This window comes from Oncorhynchus keta, chromosome 20, assembly GCF_023373465.1.
Source record: "Oncorhynchus keta strain PuntledgeMale-10-30-2019 chromosome 20, Oket_V2, whole genome shotgun sequence".
Lineage (NCBI taxonomy): Eukaryota > Metazoa > Chordata > Actinopteri > Salmoniformes > Salmonidae > Oncorhynchus > Oncorhynchus keta.
In genome coordinates, this window is record NC_068440.1 from 48,308,030 (window position 1) to 48,326,356 (window position 18,327).

The window sequence follows — 18,327 nt, forward strand, 5'->3', positions numbered from 1 at the left end:
ATAGATTAACCAGGTAGTTATAGATAAACCAGGTAGTTATAGATATGGATAAACCAGGTAGTTATAGATATGGACAAACCAGGTAGTAATATAATAATAATATAATAATATAATAAGTAGTTATAGATAAACCAGGTAGTTATAGATATAGATAAACCAGGTAGTTATAGATATAGATAAACCAGGTAGTTATAGATATAGATAAACCAGGTAGTTATAGATATAGATAAACCAGGTAGTTATAGATATGGATAAACCAGGTAGTTATAGATATGGATAAACCAGGTAGTTATAGATATGGATAAACCAGGTAGTTATAGATATAGATAAACCAGGTAGTTATAGATATGGATAAACCAGGTAGTTATAGATATGGATAAACCAGGTAGTTATAGATATAGATAAACCAGGTAGTTATAGATATAGATAAACCAGGTAGTTATAGATATAGATAAACCAGGTAGTTATAGATATAGATAAACCAGGTAGTTATAGATATAGATAAACCAGGTAGTTATAGATATGGATAAACCAGGTAGTTATAGATAAACCAGGTAGTTATAGATTAACCAGGTAGTTATAGATATAGATAAACCAGGTAGTTATAGATAAACCAGGTAGTTATAGATATGGATAAACCAGGTAGTTATAGATAAACCAGGTAGTTATAGATATGGATAAACCAGGTAGTTATAGATAAACCAGGTAGTTATAGATAAACCAGGTAGTTATAGATATGGATAAACCAGGTAGTTATAGATAAACCAGGTAGTTATAGATAAACCAGGTAGTTATAGATATAGATAAACCAGGTAGTTATAGATAAACCAGGTAGTTATAGATATGGAGAAACCAGGTAGTTATAGATTAACCAGGTAGTTATAGATAAACCAGGTAGTTATAGATAAACCAGGTAGTTATAGATAAACCAGGTAGTTATAGATATGGATAAACCAGGTAGTTATAGATAAACCAGGTAGTTATAGATAAACCAGGTAGTTATAGGTATAGATAAACCAGGTAGTTATAGATAAACCAGGTAGTTATAGATAAACCAGGTAGTTATAGATAAACCAGGTAGTTATAGATATAGATAAACCAGGTAGTTATAGATATAGATAAACCAGGTAGTTATAGATATAGATAAACCAGGTAGTTATAGATATAGATAAACCAGGTAGTTATAGATAAACCAGGTAGTTATAGTTATAGATAAACCAGGTAGTTATAGATATAGATAAACCAGGTAGTTATAGATTAACCAGGTAGTTATAGATATAGATAAACCAGGTAGTTATAGATAAACCAGGTAGTTATAGATTAACCAGGTAGTTATAGATATAGATAAACCAGGTAGTTATAGATAAACCAGGTAGTTATAGATATAGATGAACCAGGTAGTTATAGATAAACCAGGTAGTTATAGATAAACCAGGTAGTTATAGATAAACCAGGTAGTTATAGATATAGATGAACCAGGTAGTTATAGATAAACCAGGTAGTTATAGATTAACCAGGTAGTTATAGATATAGATAAACCAGGTAGTTATAGATAAACCAGGTAGTTATAGATATGGATAAACCAGGTAGTTATAGATAAACCAGGTAGTTATAGATATAGATAAACCAGGTAGTTATAGATAAACCAGGTAGTTATAGATATGGAGAAACCAGGTAGTTATAGATTAACCAGGTAGTTATAGATAAACCAGGTAGTTATAGATAAACCAGGTAGTTATAGATAAACCAGGTAGTTATAGATAAACCAGGTAGTTATAGGTATAGATAAACCAGGTAGTTATAGATAAACCAGGTAGTTATAGATAAACCAGGTAGTTATAGATAAACCAGGTAGTTATAGATATAGATAAACCAGGTAGTTATAGATAAACCAGGTAGTTATAGATAAACCAGGTAGTTATAGATATAGATAAACCAGGTAGTTATAGATAAACCAGGTAGTTATAGATAAACCAGGTAGTTATAGATATAGATAAACCAGGTAGTTATAGATATAGATAAACCAGGTAGTTATAGATAAACCAGGTAGTTATAGATATGGATAAACCAGGTAGTTATAGATAAACCAGGTAGTTATAGATATAGATAAACCAGGTAGTTATAGATAAACCAGGTAGTTATAGTTATAGATAAACCAGGTAGTTATAGATAAACCAGGTAGTTATAGATATAGATAAACCAGGTAGTTATAGTTATAGATAAACCAGGTAGTTATAGATATAGATAAACCAGGTAGTTATAGATATAGATAAACCAGGTAGTTATAGATATAGATAAACCAGGTAGTTATAGATATAGATAAACCAGGTAGTTATAGATATAGATAAACCAGGTAGTTATAGTTATAGATAAACCAGGTAGTTATAGATATAGATAAACCAGGTAGTTATAGATAAACCAGGTAGTTATAGTTATAGATAAACCAGGTAGTTATAGATAAACCAGGTAGTTATAGATAAACCAGGTAGTTATAGATAAACCAGGTAGTTATAGATAAACCAGGTAGTTATAGATATAGATAAACCAGGTAGTTATAGATATAGATAAACCAGGTAGTTATAGATAAACCAGGTAGTTATAGATAAACCAGGTAGTTATAGATATAGATAAACCAGGTAGTTATAGATAAACCAGGTAGTTATAGATATAGATAAACCAGGTAGTTATAGATAAACCAGGTAGTTATAGATATAGATAAACCAGGTAGTTATGGTTTATCCATGACAGCCTAGTGGGTTTATTGCCTTGTTCAGGGGCAGAATGACAGATTTATGCCTTTTCAGCGCTGGTATTTGATCTTGCAACCTTTCGGTTACTGGCCCAACGCTCTAACCAGTGGGCTACCTGCTGTGGTTCACACACAAGGTGCTGAATAAAATGTAGATGTATGTATTGTATGTTGTAAGTCTGTACGCAATGTAAAGTACTTTAAAGTATTACTTAAGTCATTTCTTGGGGTATATGTACTTTAATTGACTATTGATATTTTTGGACAACTTTTACTTCACTACATTCCTAAATAAAATTACATTTTGAATGCTTAACAGGACAGAATAATGGTCCAATTCACACACTTATCAAGAGAACATCCCTGGTCATCCCTACTGCCTCTGATCTGGACACTAAACAGAGAACATCCCTGGTCATCCCTACTACCTCTGATCTGTTGGACTCACTAAACAGAGAACATCCCATGTCATCACTACTGCCTCTGATCTGGAGGACTCACTAAACACACATGCATAGTTTGTATAGAGTGTTAAAGTGTGCCCCTGGCAACCATAAATACAAAAAAAAACAAGAATGAATCATGACATCTGGTTTGTTTAATATACTTGTAGACTTTTACCCAAGAAGTATTTTACTCAGTGACTTTCACTTTTACTTGAGATATTTTTTATGAAGGTATCGTTACTTTTACTCAAGTATGACAATTGGGTACTTTTTCCACCACTCGTGTGTAGGTTTTTTTGTTTTGGCTCTGAGACGATGCGGGCTCTGAGACCATGCGGCACATGCCATCATCGGCGTCAAAGATGATCTATTATCTTGACAAGAAAGCCGAGGGACCGCGCAAACTACATGTCCTCAATGAGTGAAGTCAAGTGAGATCAGGTGGGCCCATTGTAGCCACTGAGAGGGCAGACATGCGTGCGAACAACACGCATAACTGAGTCGTTTTTCTTAAAGTTTCCGAAATGTCACATGCACCCACTTATATCAGTACATTTGTAACAGACTAAACATTACGAAATGTATATTCGATCAAATAAGCCTCACGTAATTCGACACTCTCTCGTAGACCTCCATACAAAAAGGTTTTAGCTCAGGGAGACAGATTTTGGGTGGAGTAAATCCTCTCACTTCTCTTCCTCTCTGTTGGCGGCCATAATAAACCCCTGTAGGTGAAATCAGTGGATGAGAGACGGTTGAGGAACACGGCCGTAACAATCTATTTTTCAGTATCAAGACGCGTTTCTCATACATATATATATTTTTTTCTCTCGAGAACTGCCATTATTTACGTTGATATAATATTATGGTGTGAAGATGGCCTGACGGCCGGGGACGGAATGTTAATCTCACCAACGCTTCTCCAATATATCCGCGTTGACCAGTATCTCTACTCCTGGGACTTGAACATGGATATCGCCGATGGAGCGGAGGATCTTTCCTTGGAGGAGATTTTATCGTTGTACAGCCAGCCGATCAACGAAGAGCAGGCATGGGCTGTTTGTTACCAATGTTGCAGAACTTTGGCTCGGAAACACCGCAGGAGAAATTCCCAGACTTCTGGCTCATCTGTTGGGGATTTGCCGAGAAGGATTGAAGGACCTGGCGATGTACGGATTCTGAGAGATGGAACAGTTCAATTGCACCACCAAGACCGCACAGGTAAACAACACAATGTCTGTCAAAATAGTCATACATTTTGGTCCTATTAGCCTTTTTTTATTACTATCTAGGGTCCACTGTTTGCATTATTACCTAAGGTGAAAATATATAAGTGGTTAGGATACATTTGCATTGGATACAAAAATATTTGTATTTATAATTCCATAATCCGTGGTGATAATAAAAGCGATACTTTCCTCTCGTACCCAAGGACAAGCGTTTGGAGACATCCTGCACCAACCAGAGTGGCCATATTGTTTATTTCTGCCATGTGTTGAATTGGTTTACAGACCTGCGATGCATTTTATTAGGCAAGTCAGTTAAGAACACATTCGTATTTACAATGATGGCCTACCAAAAGGCCTCCTGCGCGGGACGGGGGCTGGGATTAAAAATATGACAAAACGCATCATGAGGAGAAACACCACAACACTCACTACATAATAAGACCTAAGACCGCAACACTACATAATGAGACGTAAGACCGCAACATAGCATGGCAGCAACATAGCATGGCAGCACCGCATGGCATCAGCACAGCATGACAGTACCTCACGGCAGGCAGCAGCACAACGTGGCAGCAGTACATGGTACAAACATTATTGGGCACAGACAACAGCACAAAGGGCAAGAAGGTAGAGACAACAATACATCACGCAAGGCAGCCATAACTGTCAGTAAGAGTGTCCATGATTGAGTCTTTGAATGTAGAGATTGAAGAGACTGTCCAGTTTGAGTGTTTTTTTTCAGCTTGTTCCAGTTGTTAGCTGCAGCGAACTGAAAAGAGGACCGACCCAGGGATGTGTGTGCTTTGGGGACCTTTAACAGAATGTGACTGGCAAAACTGATGTTGTGTGTGTGTGTGTGTGGAGGAATAGGGCTGCAGAAGATATCTCAGATAGAGGGGAGTGAGCCCTAAGAGGGTTTTTATAAATAAGCAACCAGTGGGTCTTGCGACGGGTATACAGAGATGACCAGTTTACAGAGGAGTATAGAGAGCAGTGATGTGTCCTATAAGGAGCATTGGTGGAAAATCTGATGGCCGAATGGTAAAGAACATCTAGCTGCTCGAGAGAACCCTTACCTGCCAATCTATAAATGACGTCTCTGTAATATAGCATGGGTAGGATGGTCACCTGGGCATCTGAATCAGGGTAAGTGGTGGCTGCATCCTATCATGGGTATACTTGTCATCGTGAAGGACTATTATTAGAAAAATAAACGAAATAGAGCTAAGCAGAGGAGAAAATGTAGAGTAAGTCAAGGGGTATGAATACTTTCTTTAGGCACCGTATATATTTATTTTGCCCAGGCAGCTGATAACAGTCGCTAGGTCTGCACTATCGTCTAGGCTTGATGTGCATTCCTGGTAATACACTTGTCTGTGGACGATCTCTTACAAAAAGCTTCCTCCATTCGGGTTGTAAGGCATAATTTCTCCTCCAAACTCCTCTGGATACGACCCTTCATCTCAATTTCCACCTAGAATGACATACCCAAATCTAACTGCCTGTAGCTCAGGACCTGAAGCAAGGAAATGCATATTCTTGATACCATTTGAAAGTAAACACTTTGAAGTTTGTGGAGATGTGAAATTAATGTAGGAGAATATAACGCAATAGATCTGGGATGGCAGTGTTAGAGCGTTGGACTAGTAACCGGAAGGTTTCAATTTCAAACCCCGAGCTGACAAGGTACAAATCTGTCGTTCTGCCCCTGAACAGGTAGTTAACCCACTGTTCCCAGGCCGTCATTGAAAATAAGAATTTGTTCTTAACTGACTTGCCTAGTTAAATAAAGGTAAAATAAAAATATGTTGCATCTTTTGAAATGCAAAAGAAAGGCCATACATAGAGAGAGAAAGCTGTGGATAATTTGTTGTCCACAACAGAGCAACGGTGTGTGTGTGCTAAGTTTCAGACTGATACATTCAAGAATGAGAGCGCTACATAATATTTAGTATGAAGTGTCCCAAATGTGGGCGATTTTAAGTACAGTACATAGAAAAATGCTGTGTTCTCTATAGTATAGTTTTAGTTTACTCCCAGGAATGTCATACATGCTGGATCATTAGCTTCCCTACAGAAAAGGTACTAATAGGAGACGTGACCAGGGTGTCTGTAGTGACGCCTCTTGCACTGAGATGCAGTGCCTTACAGGCTGACCACACCGATTGCTTCGCGCGCTGCAAAATAAATTCAGAAATCTGTTATTCAATTGTTGCACCCACACTGCTTGCATGCACCAATGAGCGTCTGCGTTGCCAAGGGCTAAAATAAAAATAAGTTATATTTCTGACGCAGATCGCGCTGCAAGTCCTGCCTCTCCCATCTCCTCATTGGTTTATAGAAGCAGGTACCCACGTGCCATCTCCTCATTGGGTATACCCACGCGGGTGACTGAAAGAAGAACAAGGTCGGTGGTGGTAATGCATCTAATTTATGAAAGTTGCTAATCGCAATATAAACTCAAGAGAAGAAAAAGCCTGGAAGGAAGAGATGACGAGAAACTATTCGGTTGGCCATTTTATGTGTGGATTAATTGGTGGAGTAGAGGACCTTGTGCATTTCAGGTAAAATAACAACTCAATTTGTCCTGGGATATAAACATTATCTTGCAACAGCAAGCTAGCTAAATGGGACAAATAAGCTAACAAGCTAAATTGCCAAAAATGTTAAATGCTTTTCGACCTGTCCCCAAATGAATATAATTGGTTCAGAGTTTGTTTTGATATATTTAACCTGCGTGTTGTGATCGCGTTTGGTGTCGGGGGACAAAATACATTTATGCACGATGGATGCACGCGCGCAGCCGGTGTGGGTTCCATGTTAGACTGCTGCGCCACTCGGGCAGATAAGGGCCAAGTTAGCAGCCACCACTGATCTAATGCCATAGGTGCACAAACCACATGAAGTGAAACAATTCATGTTACAGTATTTAGAACACCCACTGTCCTCTAAACAAGATTGTGCTGCTGATGCCAAGTCCCATTGCAGTCTTTCTGCTGTGAAGCAGACGGTAATAACACAACTATTGCAGGTGATGGGAGATGTCTTGTTGCACAGTGTACAACGACGCCTCCCTGTTGTGCTCTTTTGGCCCTAAGGTACATTCAGGTCTGCAGTTATGTATTTTGGCAGGGGTGGGTGTGGAGCCAGAGACAGCAGCAGGGGTCAGACTGGAAGAACCAGTTCCTACATTTGAATGACTGGGGGATGGAGGACTTGAATTGTGGCGTCTTTGGAGTCCCAGTGGTCATCGGAGTCTCTACCATGATTTCAAAATCAGTTTTCTGAGAACTTAGGATTTTGCACACCCTTCGCTGAATGCGGTGTGCAATGTCCTAAATTGTCCCAAATTTGTAAAATGCTGGTGGATTTATTTTATTAGGACTGTATACGTTTCTCCCTTTTTTCCCCTTCTTCTTCTGCTGCCGGCTCGACATAAAGCTAGTTAGTGTAGGTAGCATAAACGTAACCACATATGGACTTACATCTAAAGTCTCAATGCAAAATAATGTAACTTTTTAATATCTTTCCAAGTTATTACATAAAACTGATCAGAATGCCGACGTAACACCGTAAAACAAATATTTGCGGTGTGTGATGTAATATGCTGGACCCGGCAAGCCAAACTCCAACAGAAATAACTTTTAAATCAAATCGTTTGCGCTCGTGACTACTGGTTTCAATGTAATTTTATGCCATTTACAAGTAAATATTTAATGAATTTATTGTTACAAATCCGCTTGCAAGGTTGCTAGCCAACTATCCTGCTAACGTTAGCCCTACTGGCCTGCTAACGTTAGGTAGCACTGCATGAGTCGGCCAGTTGCTATCAACGCCTAGCTTACAGCTACATTGAAGTAAACCAACATTTTGGAAATGCATAACACCATCTAACCAGTTGTCAAATGATGTTACCGGAGTATGCACAGGTGTCTTAGCCAGCTAAAGTTAACTGGCTAGGCTGTCTAGCAGGCTAAAATCACTAACTAGCCCAGCTAGCTAACCACCACGGTCTACATTGCGAAGTAGTAAGCCCGAGAACAACTAGTCTAGTACAGGCAGGAACCCACCGAACACAACAATGGTTATCAATTTACATGGGTATCAAAACGTCACGCCAAGGTAAGCCTACACAAAAGTGTTTACTAAAATTCCCTTCAGGTAAAATGAATGGTAGAAAAACATTTGGAACCATTTGCCTGTTTGACCCCAAGGTTTTATGGGTCTTATGACGCCTTCACAGTGGGGCTCCATCACAGCCATTGAACTGTCACTGTTTTTTAAAAAGTCATAATTGGCCTAATGGTGAAATCCACAAAGGTTTCCTTCCTCTCTGGCAGCTGAGTTAGTGATGCACCATTCAAAAGTCTAATTCGTAACTTCACCATGTTCATAGTCTAATTCGTAACTTCACCATGTTCATAGTCTAATTCGTAACTTCACCATGTTCATAGTCTAATTCGTAACTTCACCATGTTCATAGTCTAATTCGTAACTTCACCATGTTCATAGTCTAATTCGTAACTTCACCATGTTCATAGTCTAATTTGTAACTTCACCATGTTCATAGTCTAATTCGTAACTTCACCATGTTCATAGTCTAATTCGTAACTTCACCATGTTCATAGTCTAATTCGTAACTTCACCATGTTCATAGTCTAATTCGTAACTTCACCATGTTCATAGTCTAATTCGTAACTTCACCATGTTCATAGTCTAATTCGTAACTTCACCATGTTCATAGTCTAATTCGTAACTTCACCATGTTCATAGTCTAATTCGTAACTTCACCATGTTCATAGTCTAATTCGTAACTTCACCATGTTCATAGTCTAATTCGTAACGTCACCATGTTCATAGTCTAATTCGTAACTTCACCATGTTCATAGTCTAATTCGTAACTTCACCATGTTCATAGTCTAATTCGTAACTTCACCATGTTCATAGTCTAATTCGTAACTTCACCATGTTCATAGTCTAATTCGTAACTTCATGTTCATAGTCTAATTCGTAACTTCACCATGTTCATAGTCTAATTCGTAACGTCACCATGTTCATAGTCTAATTCGTAACTTCACCATGTTCATAGTCTAATTCGTAACTTCACCATGTTCATAGTCTAAGTAACTTCACCATGTTCATAGTCTAATTCGTAACTTCACCATGTTCATAGTCTAATTCGTAACTTCACCATGTTCATAGTCTAATTCGTAACTTCATGTTCATAGTCTAATTCGTAACTTCACCATGTTCATAGTCTAATTCGTAACTTCACCATGTTCATAGTCTAATTCGTAACTCACCATGTTCATAGTCTAATTCGTAACTTCACCATGTTCATAGTCTAATTCGTAACTTCACCATGTTCATAGTCTAATTCGTAACTTCACCATGTTCATAGTCTAATTCACCATGTTCATAGTCTTCACCATGTTCATAGTCTAATTCGTAACGTCACCATGTTCATAGTCTAATTCGTAACTTCACCATGTTCATAGTCTAATTCGTAACTTCACCATGTTCATAGTCTAATTCGTAACTTCACCATGTTCATAGTCTAATCACCATGTTAACTTCACCATGTACATAGTCTAATTCGTAACGTCACCATGTTCATAGTCTAATTCGTAACTTCACCATGTTCATAGTCTAATTCGTAACTTCACCATGTTCATAGTCTAATTCGTAACTTCACCATGTTCATAGTCTAATTCGTAACTTCACCATGTTCAAAGTCTAATTCGTAACTTCACCATGTTCATAGGGATAATATATGCCATTTAGCAGACGCTTTTGTCCAAAGCGACTTACAGTCATGTGTGCATACATTCTACGTATGGGTGGTCCCGGGAATCGAACCCACTACCCTGGCGTTACAAGCGCCATGCTCTACCAACTGTGCTACAGAAGGATACTCACTTAATCTTTTTTTTTACCCATCTACTGTACCAATAGGTGCCCTTTACGAGGCATTTGAAAACTTCCCTGGTCTTTGTGGTTGAGTCTGTTTTGAAATTCACTGCTTGACTGAGGGACCTTATAATTATCTTTATGAGTTTTGTACAGAGATGAGGTAGTCGTTCAAAAATCATGTTAAACACTTTCACACAGTGAGTCCATGCAACTTATGTGACTTGTTAAGCAACATTTTCCTCAATTAATTTAGGCCTGCCATTGTGTCAATTGTAATCCATTTTAAATTTGGGCTGTAAACGCAACAGAATGTGGAAAAAGACAAGGAGTGAATACTTTCTGAAGGCTCTGTATTTGTTTCTAACAATGAATGATTTCAGAACAATCTGAGATCTGAGTGGAAATCCTCTTGTGCTTTTTGAGGTGGAACGATCCACCTCTGGCACTGGGCTTGTTTTCCTGTTTGCACTGTTTTCCCCCTCTGCCACAACCTCCACTCTCTTCCCCTGTTGATACACAACACGAGATGCCATTAGATAGTGAGACATGATGTGACACCGACTGGTTTCTGTTGTATTTTGGGTTGTCAAACCTACGTAATGTCACGTCCAGAGCACAGTCTCTAAGTGTGCTTTAGACACCTTTCATAAGACCAGGCATCAAAACATGAAAAACAACCTTCCCTTTTGACTAAATCAGAGCCTGAGTGAGGTATTTTGGCAAGGAACGTCTGCTTGTCCTGCCGCTGATTATGTCAGGATGAGAAAGACGTGAGGTTTATTAGGCAGATGCCTAGCACAAGCTAGTACAGGAGGTTACTTCCAGACCAGACCATAGCAGTGTTAGCTAGTTCAGGAGGTTACTACCAGACCAGATCGTTAGCTAGTTTAGGAGGTTACTACCAGACCAGAGTGTTGGCTAGTTCAGGAGGTTACTACCAGAGCAGAGTGTTGGCTAGTTCAGGAGGTTACTACCAGAGCAGAGTGTTAGCTAGTTCAGGAGGTTACTACCAGACCAGAGCAGAGTGTTAGCTAGTTCAGGAGGTTACTCCAGACCAGACCATAGCAGTGTTAGCTAGTTCAGGAGGTTACTACCAGACCAGAGCGTTAGCTAGTTCAGGAGGTTACTACCAGACCAGAGTGTTAGCTAGTTCAGGAGGTTACTACCAGACCAGAGCAGAGTGTTAGCTAGTTCAGGAGGTTACTACCAGACCAGATGTTAGCTAGTTCAGGAGGTTACTTCCAGACCAGACCAGACCATAGCAGTGTTAGCTAGTTCAGGAGGTTACTACCAGACCAGATCGTTAGCTAGTTCAGGAGGTTACTACCAGACCAGAGTGTTGGCTAGTTCAGGAGGTTACTACCAGAGCAGAGTGTTAGCTAGTTCAGGAGGTTACTACCAGAGCAGAGTGTTAGCTAGTTCAGGAGGTTACTACCAGAGCAGAGTGTTAGCTAGTTCAGGAGGTTACTACCAGAGCAGAGTGTTAGCTAGTTCAGGAGGTTACTACCAGAGCAGAGTGTTAGCTAGTTCAGGAGGTTACTACCAGAGCAGAGTGTTAGCTAGTTCAGGAGGTTACTACCAGACCAGAGTGTTGGCTAGTTCAGGAGGTTACTACCAGACCAGATCGTTAGCTAGTTCAGGAGGTTACTACCAGACCAGAGTGTTGGCTAGTTCAGGAGGTTACTACCAGACCAGAGTGTTGGCTAGTTCAGGAGGTTACTACCAGACCAGAGTGTTGGCTAGTTCAGGAGGTTACTACCAGACCAGAGTGTTGGCTAGTTCAGGAGGTTACTACCAGACCAGAGTGTTGGCTAGTTCAGGAGGTTACTACCAGACCAGAGTGTTGGCTAGTTCAGGAGGTTACTACCAGACCAGAGTGTTGGCTAGTTCAGGAGGTTACTACCAGACCAGAGTGTTGGCTAGTTCAGCAGGTTACTACCAGACCAGAGTGTTGGCTAGTTCAGGAGGTTACTACCAGACCAGAGTGTTGGCTAGTTCAGGAGGTTACTACCAGACCAGAGTGTTGGCTAGTTCAGGAGGTTACTACCAGACCAGAGTGTTGGCTAGTTCAGGAGGTTACTACCAGACCAGAGTGTTGGCTAGTTCAGGAGGTTACTACCAGACCAGAGTGTTGGCTAGTTCAGGAGGTTACTACCAGACCAGAGTGTTGGCTAGTTCAGGAGGTTACTACCAGACCAGAGTGTTGGCTAGTTCAGGAGGTTACTACCAGACCAGAGTGTTAGCTAGTTCAGGAGGTTACTACCAGACCAGAGTGTTGGCTAGTTCAGGAGGTTACTACCAGACCAGAGCAGAGTGTTAGCTAGTTCAGGAGGTTACTACCAGACCAGATCGTTAGCTAGTTCAGGAGGTTACTACCAGACCAGATCGTTAGCTAGTTCAGGAGGTTACTACCAGACCAGAGCAGAGCGTTAGCTAGTTCAGGAGGTTACTACCAGACCAGAGCATTAGCTCGTTCAGGAGGTTACTACCAGACCAGAGCATTAGCTCGTTCAGGAGGTTACTACCAGACCAGATTGTTAGCTAGTTCAGGAGGTTACTACCAGACCAGAGCAGAGTGTTAGCTAGTTCAGGAGGTTACTACCAGACCAGAGCATTAGCTCGTTCAGGAGGTTACTACCAGACCAGAGCATTAGCTCGTTCAGGAGGTTACTACCAGACCAGAGCGTTAGCTAGTTCAGGAGTTTACTACCAGACCAGAGTGTTAGCTAGTTCAGGAGTTTACTACCAGACCAGAGTGTTGGCTAGTTCAGGAGATTACTACCAGACCAGAGCAGAGTGTTAGCTAGTTCAGGAGGTTACTACCAGACCAGAGCAGAGTGCTAGCTAGTTCAGGAGGTTACTACCAGACCAGAGCATTAGCTCGTTCAGGAGGTTACTACCAGACCAGAGCATTAGCTCGTTCAGGAGGTTACTACCAGACCAGATCGTTAGCTAGTTCAGGAGTTTACTACCAGACCAGAGTGTTGGCTAGTTCAGGAGTTTACTACCAGACCAGAGTGTTGGCTAGTTCAGGAGATTACTACCAGACCAGAGTGTTGGCTAGTTCAGGAGGTTACTACCAGGCCAGAGTGTTGGCTAGTTCAGGAGATTACTACCAGGCCAGAGCGTTAGCTAGTTCAGGAGGTTACTACCAGACCAGAGTGTTGGCTAGTTCAGGAGGTTACTACCAGACTAGAGCATTAGCTCGTTCAGGAGGTTACTTACTACCAGACCATATCGTTAGCTATTTCAGGAGGTTACTACCAGGCCAGAACAGAGTGTTAGCTAGTTCAGGAGGTTACTACCAGACCAGAGCGTTAGCTAGTTCAGGAGGTTACTACCAGACCAGAGCGTTAGCTAGTTCAGGAGGTTACTACCAGGCCAGAGCAGAGTGTTAGCTATTTCAGGAGGTTACTACCAGGCCAGAACAGAGTGTTAGCTAGTTCAGGAGGTTACTACCAGACCAGATCGTTAGCTAGTTCAGGAGATTACTACCAGACCAGATCGTTCGCTAGTTCAGGAGATCTGGACCCTCTATTTCTGAAACCCGCCATTGTCGCAACCCCTATTACCAGCCTGTTCAACCTCTCTTTCATATCGTCTGAGATCCCCAAGGATTGGAAAGCTGCTGCAGTCATCCCCCTCTTCAAAGGGGAGACACCCTGGACCCAAACTGTTACAGACCTATATCCATTCTGCCCTGCCTATCTAAGGTCTTCGAAAGCCAAGTCAACAAACAGGTCACTGACCATCTCGAATCCCACCGTACCTTCTCCGCTAAGCAATCTGGTTTCCGAGCGGTCACGGGTGCACCTCAGCCACACTCAAGGTACTAAACGACATCATAACCGCCATCGATAAAAGACAGTACTGTGCAGCCGTCTTCATCGACCTTGCCAAGGCTTTCGACTCTGTCAATCACCAGATTCTTATCGGCAGACTCAGTAGCCTCGGTTTTTCGGATGACTGCCTTGCCTGGTTCACCAATTACTTTGCAGACAGAGTTCAGTGTGTCAAATCAGAGGGCATGCTGTCCGGTCCTCTGGCAGTCTCTATGGGGGTGCCACAGGGTTGTCTCGGGCCGACTCTTTTCTCTGTATATATCAACAGATGTTGGTCTTGCTGCGGGCGATTCCCTGATCCACCTCTACGCAGACGACACCATTCTATATACTTTAGCCCGTCATTGGACACTGTGCTATCTAACCTCCAAACGAGCTTCAATGCCATACAACACTCCTTCCGTGGCCTCCAACTGCTCTTAAACGTTAGTAAAACCAAATGCATGCTTTTCAAGATCGCTGCCTGCACCCGCATGCCCGACTAGCATCACCACACTGGATGGTTCCGACCTTGAATATGTGGACACCTATAAGTACCTAGGTGTCTGGCAGCAAACTCTCCTTCCAGACCCATATCAAACATCTCCAATCGAAAATCAAATCAAGAGTCGGCTTTCTATTCCGCAACAAAGCCTCCTTCACTCACGCAGCCAAGCTTACCCTAGTAAAACTGACTATCCTACCGATCCTCGACTTCGGCGATGTCATCTACAAAATGGCTTCCAACACTCTACTCAGCAAGCTGGATGCAGTTTATCACAGTGCCATCCGTTTTGTCACTAAAGCACCTTATACCACCCACCACTGCGACTTGTATGCTCTAGTCGGCTGGCCCTCGCTACATATTCGTCGCCAGACCCACTGGCTCCAGGTCATCTACAAGGCCATGCTAGGTAAAGCTCCGCCTTATCTCAGTTCACTGGTCACGATGGCCACACCCATCCGTAGCACGCGCTCCAGCAGGTGTATCTCACTGATCATCCCTAAAGCCAACACCTCATTCGGCCGCTTTCGTTCCAGTACTCTGCTGCCTGTGACTGGAACGAATTGCAAAAATCGCTGAAGTTGGAGACTTTTATCTCCCTCACCAACTTCAAACAGCTGCTATCTGAGCAGCTAACCGATCGCTGCAGCTGTACATAATCTATTGGTAAATAGCCCACCCATTTTCACCTACCTCATCCCCACAGTTTTTATTTATTTACTTTTCTGCTCTTTTGCACACCAATATCTCTAGACCTGTACATGATCATCTGATCATTTCACTCCAGTGTTAATCTGCAATATTGTAATTATTCGCCTACCTCCTCATGCCTTTTGCACACATTGTATATAGACTCCCTTTTTTTCTACTGTGTTATTGACTTGTTAATTGTTTACTCCATGTGTAACTCTGTGTTGTCTGTTCACACTGCTATGCTTTATCTTGGCCAGGTCGCAGTTGCAAATGAGAACTTGTTCTCAACTAGCCTACCTGGTTTAATAAAGGTGAAATAAAAAAATAAAGATTACTACCAGACCAGATCGTTAGCTAGTTCAGGAGTTTACTACCAGACCAGAGTGTTGGCTAGTTCAGGAGGTTACTACCAGACCAGATCGTTAGCTAGTTCAGGAGGTTACTACCAGACCAGATCGTTAGCTAGTTCAGGAGGTTACTACCAGACCAGAGTGTTGGCTAGTTCAGGAGGTTACTACCAGACCAGATCGTTAGCTAGTTCAGGAGGTTACTACCAGACCAGAGTGTTGGCTAGTTCAGGAGATTACTACCAGACCAGAGTGTTGGCTAGTTCAGGAGGTTACTACCAGACCAGAGTGTTGGCTAGTTCAGGAGGTTACTACCAGACCAGAGCGTTAGCTAGTTCAGGAGGTTACTACCAGGCCAGAGTGTTGGCTAGTTCAGGAGGTTACTACCAGGCCAGAGCAGAGTGTTAGCTAGTTCAGGAGGTTACTACCAGACCAGAGCGTTAGCTAGTTCAGGAGGTTACTACCAGACCAGAGTGTTAGCTAGTTCAGGAGGTTACTACCAGACCAGAGTGTTAGCTAGTTCAGGAGGTTACTACCAGGCCAGAGTGTTGGCTAGTTCAGGAGATTACTACCAGACCAGAGCGTCAGCTAGTTCAGGTGGTTATGGTTATGTAACCCATAGTCTGTTAGACTTTGCTCTATTCCCCAGGGCTGACTGTCACCCAGGCAACCAGTGCTTAGACCTATCTGATCAATGACACTGCTCTTTAGACCTGTCTGAACAATGACATACTGACTGTCGCAGCAAGGGCCTATCTTTCAGACAGTAGAAGGCATTTGCATTCGCACCGTGCTTCTACACCTGCATTGCTTGCTGTTTGGGGTCTTAGGCTGGGTTTCTGTACAGCACTTTGAAATATCAGCTGATGTACGACAGTGATGCAATTAATGCATACACATAGCTGCACTAAAGATCAATCTGTAGAATGAAAATGGCTCTCACTCCCCCTCATTGCTGCATCTACAGCAGTGTCTGAATACTCACTGTGGTTTAAGAGAAGAGAAGGGTAGAGTTGAGAAGAGCGAGCAGGAGACTGAGATGAAGAGGGAGGAAGATGAAGAGGGAGGGGAGGGAGATGACGAGAGAGGGGGAGGTAGAAGGAAATGGAGGTAGGAGGGGGAGGTAGGAGATGAAGAGAGGGGGAGGGAGATGAAGAGAGAGGGGGAGGTAGAAGGAAATGGGGGAGGTAGGAGGGAGATGAAGAGGGAGGTAGAAGGAGATGAAGAGGGAGGTAGAAGGAGATGAAGAGGGAGGTAGGAGGGGATGAAGAGGGAGGTAGGAGGGGGAGGCAGAAGGAGATGGAGGCAGAAGGAGATGAAGAAAGGGGGGAGGGGAAGGTAGAAGGAGATGAAGAAAGGGGGGGAGGGGGAGGTAGAAGGAGATGAAGAGAGAGGGGGCGGGAGTTGAAGAGAGAGGGGGAGGAGATGAAGAGCGAGGGAGATGGAGGGGGAGGCAGAAGGAGATGGAGGGGGAGGCAGAAGGAGATGGAGGGGGAGGCAGAAGGAGATGAAGAGGGAGGTAGAAGGAGATGGAGTGGGAGGTAGAAGGAGATGGAGGGGGAGGGGAGTTAGAAGGAGAGAGGGGGAGGTAGAAGGAGAAGAAGAGGGAGGCAGAAGGAGAGGGAGGCAGAAGGAGAGGGAGGCAGAAGGAGATGGAGGGGGAGGCAGAAGGAGATGGAGGGGGAGGCAGAAGGAGATGAAGAGGGAGGCAGAAGGAGATGGAGGGGGAGGTAGAAGGAGGGGGAGGCAGAAGGAGATGTAGAGGGAGATGAAGATGGAGGGGTAGGTAGAAGGAGATGAAGAGCAAGGTAGAAGGAGATGGAGGGGGAGGTAGAAGGAGATGGAGGGGGAGGTAGAAGGAGATGAAGAGAGAGGGGGGAGGTAGAAGGAGATGAAGAGGGAGGTAGGAGATGAAGAGGGAGGGGAAGGTAGAAGGAAATGGAGGTGGAGGTAGATGGAGGGGGAGGTAGAAGGAGATGAAGAGGGAGGTAGGAGGGGGAGGCAGAAGGAGATGGAGGGGAGGCAGGAGATGAAGGAGATGGAGGGGAGGTAGAAGAAGATTGAGATGGAGGGGAGGTAGAAGGAGATGAAGAGGGGAGGTAGGAGGGAGAGGCAGAAGGAGATGGAGGGGAGGTAGAAGAAGATTGAGATGGGGGGAGGTAGAAGGAGATGAAGAGAGAGGAGGAGATGAGAGGGGGAGGTAGAAGGAGATGAAGAGGGAGGTAGGAGATGAAGAGAGGGGGAGGTAGAAGGAGATGAGAGAGGGGGCGGGAGATGAAGAGGAGGGGGAGGTAGGAGGGTGAGGTAGATGGAGATGGAGGGGGAGGTAGGAGGGGGAGGTAGAAGGAGATGGAGGAGGTAGAAGGAGGGAGGTAGAAGGAGATGGAGGGGGAGGTAGAAGAGATGAGATGGAGGGAAGGTAGAAGGAGATGAAGAGGAGAGGTAGGAGATGAAGAGAGAAGGAGATGAAGAGGGAGGTAGAAGTAGATGAAGAGGGGAGGTAGAAGTAGATGAAGATGGAGGTAGGAGGAAGATGGAGGTAGGAGATGAAGATGGAGGTAGGAGATGAAGATGGAGGTAGGAGATGAAGAGGGAGGTAGGAGATGAAGAGAGGGGGAGGTAGA

At 42.9% G+C, this 18,327-nt stretch overlaps 1 protein-coding gene and 1 long non-coding RNA gene across 2 annotated transcripts in view; both read left to right on the forward strand.

Moving 5' to 3' along the window:
* Positions 1 to 3,126: 3,126 nt before the first annotated feature.
* The window catches only part of LOC127910088 (protein spire homolog 1-like), a 29,803-nt gene continuing 14,602 nt past the window's right edge, over positions 3,127 to 18,327 (forward strand). Inside the window, exon 1 of the mRNA XM_052473143.1 lies at positions 3,127 to 4,416. Coding sequence (XP_052329103.1) covers positions 4,095 to 4,416 — 322 coding nt within the window. The 5' untranslated portion in view covers positions 3,127 to 4,094. The remainder of the gene's footprint in view (positions 4,417 to 18,327) is intronic.
* Positions 12,815 to 16,729, forward strand: LOC127910089 (uncharacterized). Its single transcript, XR_008073958.1, has 3 exons — positions 12,815 to 12,890; positions 13,153 to 13,409; positions 15,831 to 16,729. It is a non-coding gene; the product is annotated as an uncharacterized LOC127910089 (long non-coding RNA).